Source organism: Rhopilema esculentum, chromosome 16 (assembly GCF_057945365.1).
Source record: "Rhopilema esculentum isolate cy_ngs chromosome 16, ASM5794536v1, whole genome shotgun sequence".
In the NCBI taxonomy this organism is placed as follows: Eukaryota; Metazoa; Cnidaria; class Scyphozoa; order Rhizostomeae; family Rhizostomatidae; genus Rhopilema; species Rhopilema esculentum.
The window spans coordinates 2,359,066-2,377,000 of record NC_142830.1 but is presented as its reverse complement, the minus strand read 5'-3'; the positions used below and the strand labels follow the sequence as shown (position 1 = coordinate 2,377,000).

At 35.4% G+C, this 17,935-nt stretch overlaps 2 protein-coding genes across 3 annotated transcripts in view; both read right to left on the bottom strand.

Annotated features, from left to right (window-relative positions):
• Nucleotides 1–2,326: 2,326 nt before the first annotated feature.
• On the bottom strand, nucleotides 2,327–10,832 carry LOC135682903 (uncharacterized). The gene is made up of 2 exons (XM_065197992.2): nucleotides 6,042–10,832; nucleotides 2,327–4,557 (listed from the first exon to the last, which is right to left on the bottom strand). The coding sequence occupies exons 1-2, from the start codon at nucleotides 6,342–6,344 to the stop codon at nucleotides 4,087–4,089; spliced, it is 774 nt and encodes a 257-aa protein (XP_065054064.2). The 5' UTR covers nucleotides 6,345–10,832; the 3' UTR covers nucleotides 2,327–4,086.
• Nucleotides 10,833–11,319: 487 nt separating this feature from the next.
• The window catches only part of LOC135682898 (tetratricopeptide repeat protein 21B), a 34,332-nt gene continuing 27,716 nt past the window's right edge, over nucleotides 11,320–17,935 (bottom strand). For both annotated transcript variants that reach the window (XM_065197983.2, XM_065197984.2), the window contains 7 exons: nucleotides 17,460–17,585; nucleotides 16,913–17,026; nucleotides 16,424–16,477; nucleotides 14,028–14,084; nucleotides 13,235–13,355; nucleotides 12,615–12,682; nucleotides 11,320–12,002 (listed from right to left, as the gene is read on the bottom strand). In XM_065197983.2, coding sequence (XP_065054055.2) covers nucleotides 11,925–12,002; nucleotides 12,615–12,682; nucleotides 13,235–13,355; nucleotides 14,028–14,084; nucleotides 16,424–16,477; nucleotides 16,913–17,026; nucleotides 17,460–17,585 — 618 coding nt within the window. In that variant the 3' untranslated portion in view covers nucleotides 11,320–11,924. The remainder of the gene's footprint in view (nucleotides 12,003–12,614; nucleotides 12,683–13,234; nucleotides 13,356–14,027; nucleotides 14,085–16,423; nucleotides 16,478–16,912; nucleotides 17,027–17,459; nucleotides 17,586–17,935) is intronic.

Here is a 17,935-nt window from a genome sequence, read left to right as displayed (position 1 = left end):
GTTGTGGACCAAATGTGGATCTCCAGCCATATTCAATATCCTGCTTGATAAATTGCAACAAATTTACTCACTATGTGAAGCCATTTGTTGTTTGTATTTTTCATAATTTTCAACCAATACATTAAGGTAAATATACTAAGCATAGAAATATACATACCTATGTTTAGCCTTTTTCCAAGCTCAAGTTTTGAGAAGAAATCATTTTCAACTTGATTTGCAGATTAGTATTCACGAATTGTAAACTTTTTGACTGAAATAAAAGTGACCGAAATCTGTGAAAATTTAAACTGATAGCCGAAACGAGGACTGTAACTTGGAAAATAAAAAAAACTGCTATCCTTGACTAAGTCACCAAATCTTGTCCGGAACGTGACAAACGACGGTAAGGAGAAATGAGATAACGAGATTCTACAAAGTAAGGTTCTGTTATTGTTCCAACAAAACTAGTTAAGAAATTGAAATTAAATACTACAAGGCTGATATAAAATATAAGAATCAATTACTTGGCTTGCAAACCCTCTTCATGCAACGTAAATATATAACAGACGTATGCTAGCTAAGTACGCTTAGCAATTTCTGAGACCTTTTAGTGTCCCTTGCACTATGTCCTCCCCATTTTCGTTGTCAATGAATAAGCGCTGGACACCTACTCTAAAATGTTCGTGGCCTAACTGTGGGCCATTATTGGGCCTAATCCAGAACAGTTGATAATTAACGCACTTACGAAATAAACAGTCACGTTGGCATTTAAGTTATGCATCGAGATTGGTCCAGTTCAAAAGGAATATTGCTTAGCCTACCTGTGCATCAGTTTATCCTTGAATGTTGTGAAAGCATATCGTGGTGAATTGGTTGTTTTTGAATCCAGGCATTTCCTCGTATGGATGGCACTAAAGTCATTTGTCTTCTTGCGTTGCCCAAATAAAGTTTGCAGTTGAATAGGGCAGTTAAGACAGGCCCTGATAAACCTTTGCTGTATTAACAAGCCACTCTCGTACCCTACTGTAATTTTTTCAGGACTTCAAGCACAAACCTCTAGTAGAACATAGTTGGCCGTCAAATGCTCCGCGAATGCTAACATTGACAAAAAAACAAATCAGTTCAATTCTAAGCCCCTTGTGACATTCCATTACCTTCGTTCATATTGAACTGTATTGGGAATAAAAAGCACTGCAGAGCAATTAAAACATCAAGTTCTGCCTAGTTTTATCGCTCTAGGTTTAAGATGACAAAAATTTAGCAAGGGATTTGTTGAGAAGTAAGTTATCGTAGAGTTTTCATCAGATTCTGAATTTTTGCTTCAATTTTTATTTAGTATTCTTTGCATCGCTTCCAAATCTAGTGAATAAGTCTTATCAACGTTTTGCATGCTTTCAAAATACCCCCAGTGGCAAGAGGTGAACTTCCTTGAAAAACATAAAAAGAAAGTTTTTAGATTATTAGCGATCATGCAATTCATAAGTAAAAGAGCTTTGCGCTGTTACTGGTCTTTGTCATGTAAACTTCATTTCAGAACTATCTTTTTCAAATAATGTTAAACTTCGAGTCCTACTTCAACTAGAATTATTGAGCTTTAGTCAGACTTCACTGTTTGGTTGTTAACGTGTCACACCATCTCTTTTTGCATTTTACGCCTGTAAAACAATGTTCCACTGCTACTCTAGTGTCTCTAATAGAAGGGGGAGGTTATAGAAGGGAGGGGGTGCTCATTCCGGCCAATTTTCAATAGAACGGAGTGCTAATAGAAAGGGGGTGGTTATGTCGACCAGTTTTCAATAGAAGGGGGGTGCTAATAGAAGGGGGTGTTAATGTCGGTCAGTTTTCAATAGAAAGGGGTTGCTAATAGAAGGGGGTGTTCAGGTTGGCCAAATTTCAATAAAATGTCAGCAAATTTTGATAGCAAAGGGGAGCTAATAAAAAGAGTGGATGTTGGTAAATCTTTTAATTAAAAGGCAAAGGAAGTAGTAGAATGGTGACACTGGTTACTTGATAATGGATAGATGGTTAGAGTTAAAGACAGACAAACATAACAAGGGGAATTATGACAATTGAAAAAATTACTACATAACATAACAATGGGAATTATTGACAAGTGAAAATTGCATGTTCTGGTCATGACAGATTTGTAAAATTTAATAGAAGGGAGGTGTTAATAAGCGATGGGGGGAGGGCAAATTCTTCTGAAATTAATACACGGGAGGGGGGAGGGCGTCCATTAGAGACACTTGAGTAGGCACTTATATAATGTCTACGACAATAGAGCCCTTTGGTTTAAGCATCTCTTCAAAAAACCAAGGTTGGTAAGCAAAGACGAGAGTGTGTTTTTTCTGGTAATATAATTTCATTTATTTATTTATTCTATTGCTCTTTTGAGCTACAGTAAACTGCACGGCAGATTCTGTTGACAATAAGTAGATCATTGCAGAAGCAATATTAATCAGCGATTTTTAGCGATTCAATACGAACAAGGCATATTGTTTATTATAATGATATTTTATAGAAATAATGTATAGAAATATATTCAAGAAAATTGTGTCATGTTTAGTAATAATTCATCAAGAGCAGAATCTTACTGTTGCCAACATATTAAATTCTATATGGAATTGTTGTGTTGTAATTATGGCATACTAAGCTAGGCATACGGAATTTGTTTAGGGAACTAAATTGAATAACAATTATAGTTCTGTGATCATGTTTAACAAGCAAATTTACTGCTATAAAAATGTAATTGCTGGATGAATAACTATACTAGTATTGAGCTATCCGTCAATAGACGTTTGACTGTACTTGAAGTAACAGAATCAACTTAAAGTAATATAAATTAAAGTTCCAAATAACGAAACAAACTAAAAGCTTAAATCGAAGCATTAACGAAAATGTCGGGTATAACTAAATATGGTCTCTATATGTTCGGCAGTGCTCGACAAGATCGACGACACTGTGATGATGATTATTTTAATTGTGAGGATGAATCAAGTTGATTGGTCAATATGACAATAAATGATGGTGATTTATGATAATTTATGCAAATCAAGTCTACTATGATACTACAAAACAATGGTAATATAAATATGACGAAGCTTATTATAAATAACTATTTCTTAGCAACTGTATATTATGGGCACAATTTTGTTAAGGTTTAGAGAAAATTTACGTATTTCGTTGAGAGATTCAAGATCACGTATTTAACAAAATAAATGCAATGTTGCTTTGGTTGGTGGTTAGTGCCAAAAATGGTGTATCTCTTTTGCTGGATCACACAAATGTACGCATATTTGTTGGGACTTATAGTTAAGATTTGATGAAATATTTCTAAACGAAAATGTTTTGCTGAAACCTTCCATACAATCTTTAATAGGAGTAGCTCAATTGCATTGGAGTTTGACTCATTCAGATCACATTACTGGAAGTGTATTGACTAATTTTTTGAATATTATCTATCCAAAGCTATTATCTGAGCCTCGATATATTACGTTGAACTAACTGAGGTTGAGAAGAGTGATGTCTATTATTCCCCATCGATGTAAATAGATCTTAACAATTCAACCAAACAAAACTTCACAAATCCGTCAATATTCCTAACTTCCATCACATGGCGTGTATCATTTCCTAGATTGTCGTCAGATATTCTAGAAAATCAATTTCTTGGCCGTTTTGTCAGCTGATAAACCTATTTGTGTGATTTCGCCAGAGAAACATTCAGCCACCGCAAATTGATTCTTACATTAAAATTACTAGAAATTATTTGGTGTTGAGTATCCGATTACTTGCCACAAGATTCAGTGAAGACGTGACGGGCCAGGTTGGATCTAAAACTAGTTAAACGAGAGCTGGTAAATTTTTCTCAAGTCAACACATTAGGTAGACCAAAAGCAAAGCTGATGTAACAAACCTTTGATCCTTAAAAGGAGCGCGGCCTGCCTATTTTCGAGAAAACACGTCACAAGAGGTGAAATTAAAACTGGAAAAGTTAGTCTATGCCTAAATTAAACCAGCTATTTTAGTCGTAATAATGTAATAAAAGAATAGAATCTGCACCTTTAAATACACCTCTTCTGTGCCAGAAGTTTGAAAAATATCAGCAATTCACATAAATCTATCAGGATGTTGACCCTGCAAGAATTGTTGTTCGGGATACGTTTCTGGGTGCGAACAAACGTTATAATTGCTGCTACGGTCTCTCTCTCGCTCCCCGCCATCATTGCCCCAAGCACCTTCCATTCGCCAAACACTGAAGGCATAGCTAAGGCGCTCGTGTGCTATGTAAAAACAACTGGCAGCAGCGTTTGGGTTCATTTCGTCATTGCTCAAAATTTGACATAGAAAATCAATATACTTCGTCGCAAGCCGTAACGTCTGAATTTTCGACAATTTGTCTGAAGGTAGCGTCGGTATTATACGGCGTAACGCATTGAATGCGTCATTTAAGGCTTGCGTACGCTGTCGCTCTCTGACATTAGCCAGTGTTCGATGGTCGTTACCTTCGTCTTCCGATTTGCTTGTCTCGTTACTTGTTTCGCTTCTTAAACTGTTGCTGCGATGCCTTTTTCGGCGGACCTAAAACGAATGCGCAAAACGTAAGAGTAAGATGATGGCTTCTGCTCATATTCACATAGGAGAGATTCATTCTAGATGAAGTGGCATCGAATGATTTGCACGCGTCATAATCAGAGCATATAGCTACAATTTGTACTAGGCGTTTCCTAAAACAAATCTTTACATTAGTCAACCAGTTATCTCTTATATTATCAATGACTTATTGATTTCCCAGAAAAATTCCCTCTGAAAAATTTAAAATGGAAATACGATGTTGCAAGATAGAAGTAGATGCTTGATATAGTTTTTCTCCTAAAAAGTCCAGTACTCTTTGGTGTCATTAATTCCTTTTTTTACTGCTAGGAGGAGCGCGAGATGGTCCATGCTCATGGGAGTAGAGAAAAGCATTTTTAAACAGTCTTGAAAATTGTCACCTTCAGGAAGAGCGATTAAGCTTTCAATTCAATCAGAAAATAAATTTATTTTAATTTCTGTTTGATAGCTTCAGATTTTTATCAAAATATCTGAGTTTAGCAATCAAATTCAAGCACACATTAATCACAAGGCTGTTTTTCAGACTCTAGCCAGCAAAGTGGACAGTGAATCTAGTTTTGAAAGGATATAGACAACTAGAAAAAATCTTATGCTGCATGGCTTTCGACAATTTGCAAGGTTGGATCAAGCAGCTCCAATGAGGTTGATCTTTTCAAAAGACATTGAAACGTTTCAAAGTTGCTTGCATTCAGTTTCATGATTCATCATTTTAAAAATTTTCAAATATTTTCAACGAATATCAAGAAATAGAGATTTCAGAAGCTCTAATTATATCAATTTTCTTAAATATTTTGAGCCCTAAGGGTAAAATGGATAATTCTTTAACAAAAATGTCCATCATGCAAAAAAACTTATTTGAAGATCTTTAAAGCAAGAGCACATGCATTTACTAAGAATAAATACGAAATAAATACGAAATTTTCTTTGTCTCACCCAGAAACTTAATCTGAACTAGAAGTCTAGGCTGTAAGTTATTCAGTCGAGAAAAAAGATGATTTGACAGAAATAGAAAGAAATGGATAACGAACCAGTTGCATTGAAAGCTACATAGGAATAGTGCCATTAACGTCTTCTAGGAGCAATTCTACCTTCATCCTAAGATGATGTATAAAGGAACTATAATCTATCAATTCTAGGTATAATAATTGAAAACTAATAAATGGTTTTTAATTTTGGCTTTACAATGCAGTAGCCCCGCTAAAGATATGCCAGCTATTAGTAAATTGTTGCACAATTTTGCAAGATGGAGCTTAAGTTAGAACAATCATTTTTCGAGCTTATGTGTACAAGCCATTTTTCTTGCCTATACAGACGTAATAAAATCACACACGATGTAATGACTATTTCTAGATTTTTATGACAAAATTTCGCTGTTTTTGCAGCATTGGAAGAATTGTTCTTTTATACGACGATGCACAATTTAGTTGAAAAAGAATTGTAGTTCTACTCACCTCGAAAGGTTGAACTGAATTTGGCTGAAAATCGTACGATATGAAGTTCTGGGGTCTAAAGTCATAACCTGTGAAGTCATATTGTCTGGCGTTGTTTGTATCGATAAAGGGTGATTTCATTTGACTGGCAAAGTTCGTAGAGGCCATGGGAAATTTGCTTTGTGACTGCGCCGAGGCACAGACGAACTCTTGAGTCAAGGTGATGTATTCCTCGTCTGTTAGTGGTCTTTTATGCGCATATTTTTCATCGTTAAGAATCATTGTTGGGAAACTGTCAGGATCGAAAGCTTCTTCTGTCCACATTGCTGCTGTTGATATGTATTCGGTATTTTGGCAGTTCAGTGATGATTGATTGCGAATAAAAGTCAGGTGTCCAAGCTTTGTGCCAAAATCTCTATGCAGCTTGATTCCACGTCTCAAAAATCTATTTGCAAATGCTGTAAACTTAGTTGTGATACTCTGACTACTTTCTGAGATGGTCCCTATCAGACCTTTTCACTGTGCACGTTCTTGCCCCTATACGATTAAGTCAATTGCACTGACCCAGTCAGTTCTTCAAGTGACAGCTTTGCTTTGCTCCCTCTTCTTAAAACCCTTGTCTCCAGCAAATTGACAAGGTCCAATTCCTTCCTGTGTGAAATGGCCATAATTCTGAGCGTCGGTAGTTGGTTCCTTTGAGTGGAGGCGGGAGCATAATCCTCTATTTTCTGTCTATTGCGGGTGAAAATCGACTGATAGTTCACCGCAAAAACAGGCATTTCAGAATGATGCTGGACAATTTTCCATCAAGTGTGATTTACTGGCTATTAATATACAGCTGTGTCATCCTTTTAAAGGTCTTGATCTGATCGGAATATAGACCTGCTCTAAGTCTATTTCGTTCTTGAGAGAGGAGTATTTGTTTCCTTCCTATGGACTTCTGCGAAGGAGACGGACGAAGAGGGGGAGTCGAAATAAATAGAGAAAGGCGCAAGATTTAGTTTAGCTTAAAGACGATGCTGTTTAGTGCTTAAATCAACGTAGCAAAGATGACAAGGGTAGAAAACACAAAAAATGGAATAATTGGATATAAAACTTTTCTGTTTCAGTAATGAAAAGTTTAGCAATTTGGCCCAATTTAGCCTCAAGAATAATGAACATTCTAAAAAGCTTTTTTAACAATGGCTCAAAATTTTTTATAATGCGTATATGGGCAAGAGCTCAGTTCCAATTTCCAAAATACCAAAGGGTTTGGAGACTGACTGTATGAGCCTTAAGAGCAAGAGACCTACTTTTGGAGACAAGCCATGGAAACGAAAAGGTGTTTAGCCCCTCAATATATCCCACGCAGCCAGGATTCTTACAAACCTCAACCTTTTAATGCAGCAATCCCAAAATGGACCAGAGAAGTTATCAATTTAAGGCGTTCAAATTATTTGACAATCTTCACGTACATGTCCTTGTGGTACTTGTAAGTAGGGCTCCATTCGTTGTCTTCTCATGTTTGCAGCTCATTTGATACTCAGAGTTACAAAAATAAAAGGCGGAAACTTTTCTGAAGAAAGGCCAGGAGACAGGAGATATAATTACAGTTTGAAGCATTCTTTAAATACCAAAATGATTCCAAGGTGATTTCAATGTTGTTAGGGATATTTCATTCGAGGAGTCTCCTTCAGCTTTCCCCTGAGGAGCCCCTTTTTAGTCTTTTAATGACTTTTTAGAGACCCATAATCAGATGTAGAACGAAATCAAAGAGTATTTATGACCATTGGTGTCTTCGCTAAATTCAAGATGGTGCAGTAATAAACCTGGTGTTGCAATATTCTGTATCAAGAATAGTAAAGAATTAGGAATTTTAGAACCAGAAGCCAGATCTAAATAATTCTTTCTATTAGGAAAAGATTCCTTCAGCTGCCATTATTCTAGGTTTCTTAATTTCTTTTAGACTTTGGCCTGTATATCCAAATAAAAGTTTTTACTGCCAGGTTTTTTCACCAATTTTCTTGCAGAGTTATCTGCAAACAGGGCGCAACCGTTAAGCATAACTTACAGAACCGGCAGACAGAAACTATTTGTCATGATTTCTACCCGGCTGCAGTCAAATGGTTCTCTGTTTCCATTGCCACTTTCGATATCATTTTCATGCCTTTACTTGTTTGGCTGCATCCCTATGCTCGAGGTTTAGGAGGAATTAAGCGAAATTTGGATGGGTATTTTCTTCTCTTAGGGAAGGGTGATTGCAAAGATCGAAAGTAAGTGATCGGATACTGTAGTACTTCGGCTATTTAAATCGCCAATTTATTCAAATAAAGTATGAAAATAACATCACATATTCGCAAGACGATTTCACAGGGAAGGTACATTGAAACCTTGTGGCCTTAACATCAAACACAAAAGCATTACATGAAAACAATCAACAAACAGTTTACAACATTGACTGCTACAAGCTACAAAATACAATAGGGTAGCGCTTAAACTACAGGGTTCAGGTAGGTGCGGAGGGTGGAGGAGAGAGTGTTGTTTTGGTAACGAGGGATAAAAATTTTGCAGAAATATTTTAAGAAATGTTTCGCATTTCCAAAACTTGAACATGCCAAAAAACCATGAAATACATTTACAGAGGCAAAATGCCCTAAACCGATGATTTAAATATGGCCAAACGAGGACAGGCCCTGTTTCTGTCCAATATCTGCAATCTGGCCATGGTTTGAAAAAGTCTATATTTCAATGAACTCAGACAGAACACAACAGTTACTCATATAAGCAAAACTGCGATCTTTCGCTGGGCAAACCTCTTTTAAAGCTGTCTCTGTTCAGCTTTTAAAGCTGAACATTTAAAGCTGTCTCTTGGTGTCTTTTAGGTTATCTAGCAGATTAAAAGTTCCCTAAAATATATTGCTATGTCATCATCATTCAACCACTACTTTTTATAAAATTACACTTTGCTGTTAGCAGACAGCTTAGATGGAAATAGAGACATTGGATTTCATATAAAATAATTTTAGGGAAAAAGGGCAGTCCCCATTTGCCTTCTGTTCTAAGACTTAGAGTCTTCGACTTGAATGAGAAGATGTATAGCGGGAGATTCTATTGGCTGATATATTTACGCGGTGGTAATGAATAAGGGAAACTGATGGCATACACTTGGCGAAAACCATCTCTATGGCGAAAACCGAAACTGGGAAACCATGGACTTGTTGCTAAATTATTCACTCATTTAATGTCAGTCAAACAAAATTCGACAAAAAGGTGACCAAAAGCAAAAATATGAGAAAGCAAACAAAATATCACGGGTAACGAGAAGGCGCTTCACGGACAAAGGGTCTTGTGATGTGGAATCGAAGTTTCTATTTGCACCGGCAATTATCAGGCAGTTTTACAGTGGAAACAAAAAACATTCAGTGGGCATATAAAATTGCGTAATGCCAAGTTTAAACCTGATATATGCACAGGCATGTTACCGAAAGCATTTGAATTTTAAGAACTAATGTGTAGACAAGGTTTTCAGTTCCCGGTTTCAAGGAGAATCAAATAGGATTTCTAGGTCTGGCTTTGGTCATTAGGCCTATTTCTCAAAAGCCCCTTGCCCCGGTCCTGGCAAAGCCCCCTCTAAAGAATAGAAAATAGGACCATAATCGAACAGATGTCAAAGAAAGCACTGAATCACTTGTTTCAATATATTTTAAAGATGAAAAGGGGCTGAATGGTCATGTAAAGTTTCCTTGAAACATTAGCCTTTAGAAGAAATGTAGTGTGGACAAAAATCTGGGTCAGCTCCGTCGACTGACAGTCAATGACATATGGGTTAAGACAGACGTTGAGCTAGAAAAAGCTATATTTGCGCTTACAGCAATTGCCAGATATAGCTTAATGGCTTCTGAGATTAACTGGCATGGGAATCAAGTGGCAGAGTGGGAGGCGTCAAGACTTTCCTATCCCCTATTAAGTTTCCTTTCACACGTAATATTTTCCTGCACAGTCAAACACTTAGGTTGGAAAAAAGTTCCAAACGACTGGTTTAATGAAATCTGACCTTAATACGTGATCGTGTGATCGAAGACAAAAGCATTTAGTTGTGGTCAAGGAATGAAATCGATCCTCCTTCAGGTCTACTCGAGATGAAACAACGGCCTCCATTGCAAGGCTTTGATGGGACAGGGAGTGCCGAAAGGTAGAAAAAACGCGGTTTGTCACTCTGTTAGAGCTGCTTTGCCATAGTCTGGGGTGATCAACGAGACTATGAGAAAGGTTAACTAGTAAAAAAACGGATACGGCTTAGCTATGAGAAGTTTCAGAAGAGTTGAAAAATCCCAGCAAGAAACACAAGAGAGCAAAATATTTATCATCAGGACCGGTGACGCTAACTTCAGTTTTCAAAGATGAATACACCAATTTGACTTACGGCCTCGTTTTGAAAACTTCTTCAAAATTTATTTGTATAAAATTTTTGACCTCAGATTCAGATTAAGAGCAATGATTTTAGTCTAATTGTAAGTTTTCATTATCATATTACTCACGATATTGATTTTATGACGACACAAAGATAAAAACTTTATAAGGGATTTGACCGTGATTGGCGACTAGGGGGGTAAAGTTTCCCCCGGAACGATTTTTGCGGTCAAATCCCTTACAAGTTTTCAAACTCCATTTCTCCGTGAAATCTAAAATACAAGCTGAAACAATATGAAAAATGGTATCCTGCCTAAAATTATGGCGATAAAACCAAATCTGCGCTTAAAAAAGTCGTATAATTAAGTTTGGAGAAATTTCCAAAACGAGGTCGTAAGTCGAATTGGTGTATTCAGCAATCCTTCTCTTCAATGTTGCTTTACTATAAGAATATAACAATGTTGCTTTACTATAAAGCAGTGATCTTTACTATAAACGGTCGATCTATTGATCATTTTGGGGTCAATTTCTTATGAATGATGTCTTACAAATAATGCGTATATTTGCATAGACTATCAGCTTTTTTTTTGGGGGGGGGGGGTGGGGGGTGGGGGTTTGAAGGAAGGTGATTTCAGGTAAGCATAATACAAGGAAGAAAAATGTGATAAAAATTGCCCGAGGCTAGAGGAAGCTAGAGAATTTTTGCAGAAAAGATGGACAATTAAAAGCAATGTCGAACTTGAAATGAAAGCACTTGACAGTGTAGTAAAGGTTGCATGAATGAGACTTTATCACAAACTCAAGTTTGTAAAATACTGGGATGTGGAACAATATAACACCCAGACCCTTCACGGTAATTAAGAATGAGAAGGATTGGCAGCTTAATAAAATGAAAAGAATTGCAATAGTATTATAATATAGTTCACTTTTAATCGCAATAGATTCTCATATGATCATATAATATAGACACTAAAATATTAGAATGAAATGATAGCACTTCTGACAAAAAGGACTGTGGACTTCAGGCAAAATTGAGATCAGATCCTTGAAAATTGTTAGGATTTCAGGAAAGACTAGAGTTGAATGGTTATCAAAGCACTGAACATCTAGAATCGTTCACTTTCCCAAAAAATAAAGATGTTTTGTTCCATTAAAACTTTTAACATGCTTTTTCCTCGAACATTTGAAGCTCAAATAAAGCAAATACCTATATTTAAATCTATTGACTTCCATCGATTCGATAAATGCGACTGTCGAATTCCAAGTAAGTCTGGAAAGACACTTAATAGAGGAGTGCATTCAGGGGAAAAGTCTATTTACAATGCATTAAGCTCACTTGCTTAATTATACAATTAATCAAACACTACATCTCTGTACATACTTCGATCATATTACTTATAATTCTCTTCAAATGAGCAACAGTGGTTGCAATGCTGCTAATCTTATATGTTAACACATAAGTTTGAAGTTTGTGCCCTGAAGACTATGTCGCAAAGAAAATTTATGAAAAAGTACTTAGACTCGGAGTCCGTGTCTTGCTTTGTCAAGGATGTCTTTGCGGATTTTCGGGTAGTTAGGCTGCTTTTCTAATACCTACAAAGAAAAAGCAATGATAAACAAACAACTCTGAAATTTTGGTATATTGACACATCTAGAAAACACTCAGCGTACATTCGCCTTTCATGTACAATCTTCATCCAATGCAATATCTTGAAAGCATTCATTTTCAAGTTCATAATGTTAGACAAATAGTTCTTCTACCTAAGCTTGATTTATACATTAAGGAATGTTTGACATCGATAATTATATTTGATATCTAATAATCTTCTTGAATCAATGTTTTCATCAACAATATGTTCAGAAAATAATGTATATGAAATAATGAAAGGCTGACAATGCGATAATATTTGCATTCGAAAATGCAGTATTTTGATTGCCATTAAGCTATTTCGTTATAGATATAATAGGTAGTAAAATTATAGTTAGAAAGCTTGCATCGTTATTCCTTTCGTAATATTTTGTGTTCAATGCTAAAATCATCATTAAAGTTTCAGGGCCAGCTTTCATACTTTAAATAAATTCAGATATCTGTAAGGTTATCAGTGGGAGGCTGTTAGGAAGCCTTTCTAAAATGAATTTCGCAAGAAACTCGAACGAGCTTCAAATAAATGTCAGGCCTCCTTCAGGCAAAAAAGATTGAAATACCTTGTGGCAGACGTCGATTGCATCAACAAATCGTTTGGCTTTCAAATAGTTGAATCCTAGCTTGTACCCTGAAAAAGTGAGGTATGTAGCCAAAAGCTTGAATGGAAAATTGTAAATACCAATGAGATTATAAATTCTGTATAGTAAAAAAGCAAGAAGATTGGTAGTAGTATTTTAAGGTATTAGGATCCTATATTGGTTAATAGCGCATTAGATGACACTTTCACCTGCAAAGTAACATAATATTCAGCAAAATGTGTTGCATTGCAGATGAGTATTATTTAGACATGTACCATTTGAGACACCGATATTTTGAAATATCTTAGATAAAACTTTTGTTAGCTTCATTGCACCAATTTCTAAACATTCTTTGTTGTTGAATGATACAAAAGTTAATTAATGTGTAAAGAAACGTGAACAAAATCTACATAAGCATTTTTGCATTTATAGATTAAATGCAAACAATCTTTTCGTGGTACAAAATTTAAAAATGGCTCTGAAAAAAGCAAACATTCTCAGTCATATTAAAGCTTTAGTATGACTCAAAATGTTTGCTTTTTCAAAGCTATTTTTACATTTAATGCATTTATAATACAAAATGATAAAATTGCGTTGCTTACCAATGGCAGGATTAGACTCGTTGCAGTTTGTCCATGCATTTTCGTAATAATAGGCAGCATCTTTGTATGCTTGCTCCTTCTCCATAATAAAACCCATATATTCCCAAGCTTTGGTGCATGACTACAAATCAAACAGTTACAAACAATGTATAATATTGAATCAAATTTATTATAAAAATAAAAAATTTTGTATGATTCAAGAAAGGTTTAGATATTGCAACGACTGAAACGAGTAATGTTTTCTTATAGCTTGCAATTGAAATGGGTCTAAAGACTTCTTCGACTCTGCAAGTAATTTGCAACCAGCAATTTAGAAACTTTGTAATTTTTCAATTTTATGGAGATCATCACTATTTAAGCAAAAGCAGTTGATATATTATTTTTGTTTAAGGATAGCCTTTCTTGTTGATGTTAAGCTTGGTGAAAGAGAATATAAAATTTTATGACCGTTGTTTTTTTGAAAAGTATATTTAAAAGCCAATTTTTTTATCTTCTTATTCTTAAGCAATTGAGAATTTGAAAATTGCTCACCGGTTGACAAAAACGACATTTGCAACAATCTTAACATTTGCAACAATCTTAGCAAAGATTGTAAAGATATATCGTTCTTTAAATCACCTGACTTTAAACAGAAATCTCATAGCAGCAGAGCGTTACATAAATATCAAAGTTGCTTTTTAAATATTGAAATGATGAGCCAAAAAGCATGGACAAACTGCGTACCTTGGTTTAGAAGTTAAAAACACAGGAATAAATGATTTCCAATCTAACAGAAGAGGGTGTTGTCAAATACCTTATTGTATTGTAAACATTTCTTCAGCAGACCTTGGGCCATATCATATTTTCCACTCTGTAAATAAGAATAGCTTATCTGAAAATAGTATAATAGAAAAGCCAATATATGATTTCACATGAATATAAAATTTATTTCACGTGGCATCATTGGATATCATGTTGTTGAAACCCTACCGTACCTGTTCTTTTAAATTTCAGTAAGGGTTTTAACATCCAAATAGTAAATCTTATGGCAAGACTGCATGGTCAGAGGATGAAACTGCAGTAGATGCATCATTATGCTGAGAAGGTCTTGACACGCAATATATCTCTGTTCTTGGCAGTTTAGCAGTGCTGTTTTTTGCATTAATACAACTTCATATCGCTTACTGACCACAATTGCTTTAGCACTGTCTATGAAAATCTGGTGTGATACCAAGACTCAAAGCGATAAACTTCTAAATGCATGAAAAATGCCATTACTACCATTTTTACAAGAATATTGGCGACATAATGCTATCTGATATTTTGTTGCCAAACAGCTCAGATGGTTGTGCAAATACGTTACGGTTACAATGACTTTATTTCTGGAAAAAGTCAGAAAACAGATTTGATGGTTATACTGCCAGGGAGGTCCCAATGCAAACTTATTCTGTCTGTGCCGTGTACCATGGCAATTTTTGCATAACAGAAGAAGTTTGTTTATATAATTTATTATTCCATAACCAATAATTGCATCAGCGGTAGAGTCGCTTCAGGCAGCCAGACGGAATGCAGTGGCATGAAATTGGCCCTTATATTCAAACATATAGTTAAAATAAAAGCATTTGTTAATGAAAATACCATGAACAATCTAGAAACTCGTGCCCACAAATTTCTGTCATTCCACAGTAGGGAGCAAAAACGCAGTTTGGATACTAACGAAAACATTGCTTGGATAAGCAACATTTTGGTAGCTGAAAGAAGACTATACTAAGCAGGTATAGCATTAACAAGCGTCTAATGTAACCTTAAAATAACCACCAGAGTTACGCTATTTTGAGCTGGTTCCTTTTAAAACCATTACAGAGAAACCACGGCTGTTATCTTTAAAGAACTGTACTTCCAACTTAACAGTTAAGGCCATCGTAGAATTGGAAAGCAAAGATGACAACCAATCAAAAATGAATGCAATTGTCACTTGCTAACACAAATTGTGTACCTATAGAGATTTATAAAGGTTTGCGATGATATAATCATCAATTATATCTATCATTATCATATCTCCAGTCTGACAAGTCTGACTAAATGTAAAGGCTTTAAATCCTGCCACACAGGTAATTCCCTCTACTTTACCGAGCTAAGAAACCAATGCATGTGAGGTTCTAAACCTTGGAACAAACTGTCAAATCTTAGGTTCCGGAGAAAGACCCGAAAATGAGCTTACTATCAGAATGCCAATTAAGTAATTTAAGACACTGAAAAAGAACTTCACCAAGTAATTCCCATTAACCTCTGGGTTGTCGCGCTTAGATTTTGGATTATGCAAGAGATTAATAAAATCAAGTTGCAAAATTTTTGTAAGATATAATGATGATGGACTTAGATAAGAAGCTAATATGCTAGGAATTAAAAATAGAATTAGATTATTATCGTTAACATAGGACAATCTGCGGGATATAATGATAATATCCTTTATTGATGGGCCCTTTGGATATGCAAAACGATTTTCAAAGCATTGGGTTTTTATATGAAACCCAGGTTCCACAGAAGAAAGCTGAGAATCTCAGTAATGGAACAATATATTGGTGTCCAAAAGAAGACAGATTTAAAAAGATTATGTTCGAGAGCGAATTAGCAATTTCTATGTTGATTGCAGAGAACCACTGTTTAAACGATTGCTTAAAAGTATATTGATTCACTTTGGTTAGGAAATTTGCTTTGTTATTGCAAAAACTGGGGACAAAAAGAAAACAAGAGCCTTTCGTATTCAATCGAGGATGGACAGATCCTCTTGGATTGAGCAGAAAAAAGAAAAGTTTTATGAAATTCCACTTCTCTTCAGAGTAGCCTTTGGTGGACTTTATCAGTTCATCTGGTTAAGATAATGCGCATGTTGGAAGGGCACTTTACATAAGAATCAGCAAAGAAAAATAAACCTCATACTTTTGCATTAAGGTATAAGTGGGAAAAAATAAATTGAAACTAAGAAAAATATCCAACGCAAAAATCAAATAAACTATAGATATGAGTATAAATCTACAAGTGAACAATTTTTGTTCATGGACATTTGCTTAACGAAAATTTGCTCATAAGTGAATACTTAGGAATAAATAGAAGAATATATCAATCACGTAAAAATTCACTACAGATTTTCTTTGAGAAGATTTTCTGGATATTTGTTTCAAATAAAACACCAAACACCAATTTACAAACCTGAATATAAATGTCAGCTAGCAACAACCAGCTCTTCTCAAATTCATTTGCATCCTAGGTGACAATTTAAAACAGCTTAAAAAAAGTAGAATTTCGCAGCTTTAGTTGTCTTCAAGACAGCATCCAATAAAATCAAGGCTATATGGAAGGCAATATGGACGCTTCATACTACGTAATTGCAGCATACTTGACAATGCTGGCGAGCAGAACTGCAAGTAGACCAGATACTGCTCTAGATGCTAAATCACAATAAATAAGTCTGGAAACGAGCTTTCATCTGACGTTGACCAGGATTCAAAGACTCAGGATAAGCCCTGAGGTATGTTAGAAGGAGGAAAGGCAAGATATACTGTCCACCGGATATAGTGTGTATAGACAACTAAGTGTCGGAGCTACCTTGACCAGATGAATGTAGCTATACATCTGAATACATAAAAATATAAAGCTTAACATTAACGTATAAAAATATATTAAAGGAAGATTTGAAACCTCTGAGTTCCAAGAAAGCTTATCAACACGCTTAAGCTGGTTTCTCGCCCGGGGGGTCTGTTTTAACATCATGTAAGCTGTGGCCATCCCAAGCAGAGCTGGAACGTAATCTTTCTGCAATAAAGATGAACAAGAGACTTCAAGAAAAAGGCTTCCAAAGGGAACTAGACAGTTCCTGACGCAGCACTGTTTGTTATAGTGCAATAGCTGTAGTTAGTTCGGGTATAGTTTGCACAGAAAGAGCATAGCTGAAAAGTTAACACACAGATAATTCTACTTAAAGGTTTTAAATATTTGTTGGAGCAGTAAATGAAGAAAGCCTTCGCAAGGTCCTTTAGCAATTCTTTTAACTATTTAAGTATAGAACGCTATTGACGATAATAAGTATTGTAAGTATTTGGTTATTTTGGTATTGTGAAAGATTTCTTCAGAAGAGTGGCAAGATTGAAGAGTTGCCACCCATACAATTCTGACTGTTGTGTGTTCTGCCGAAGATATTCAAATTAAACAAACTGCAAAGCAAGGGTGATTGAAGAATCATCAGTACCTCGACACTTGCCAGCTCCATGAATGCTGATAATGCTTTCTCAGTCTTGCTCTTGTTTTTCTCGGCCATTAACGCATAATTCGAAAGAACTTTGTGTTTTATTGTATTTCCCTTTGGTTTTATTTCCTATAATTTTTAAGATCACGCTGATAAATGCCATTAAAACAGACTAGTTAAGGAATACGCAAAACATTAGTGACAACACTAGGATATGCTAAAATCATTATCGTGGTCAAGGAGATGTCGATCAAATAATGCAAACTCAATCAGTGAACTGGGACCAGAACTGGATGTAAAAAAAGATGATTGAAAAGTTTTAATGAGAACACAAAAGAGAATTTTAAAACTGTAAACATAAGAAAGGCCAAAACAAAAATGCCGTGATTAATTGACATTTTTTGTGGCATAACCTACCAGCCAAAGCTCAATTTAAGTTTAAGAAAATAAATTTTTCATTTCTTTTTCTGCAATGCATT

Coding starts and splice junctions, on each gene's coding strand:
- LOC135682903 (XM_065197992.2), bottom strand. CDS start 6,344: ATGTGGACAGAAGAAGCTTTCGATCCTGACAGTTTCCCAACAATGATT. Junction 4,558..6,041: donor ATTCAGTTCAACCTTTCGAG/GTGAGTAGAACT, acceptor CATTCGTTTTAG/GTCCGCCGAAAAAGGCATCG.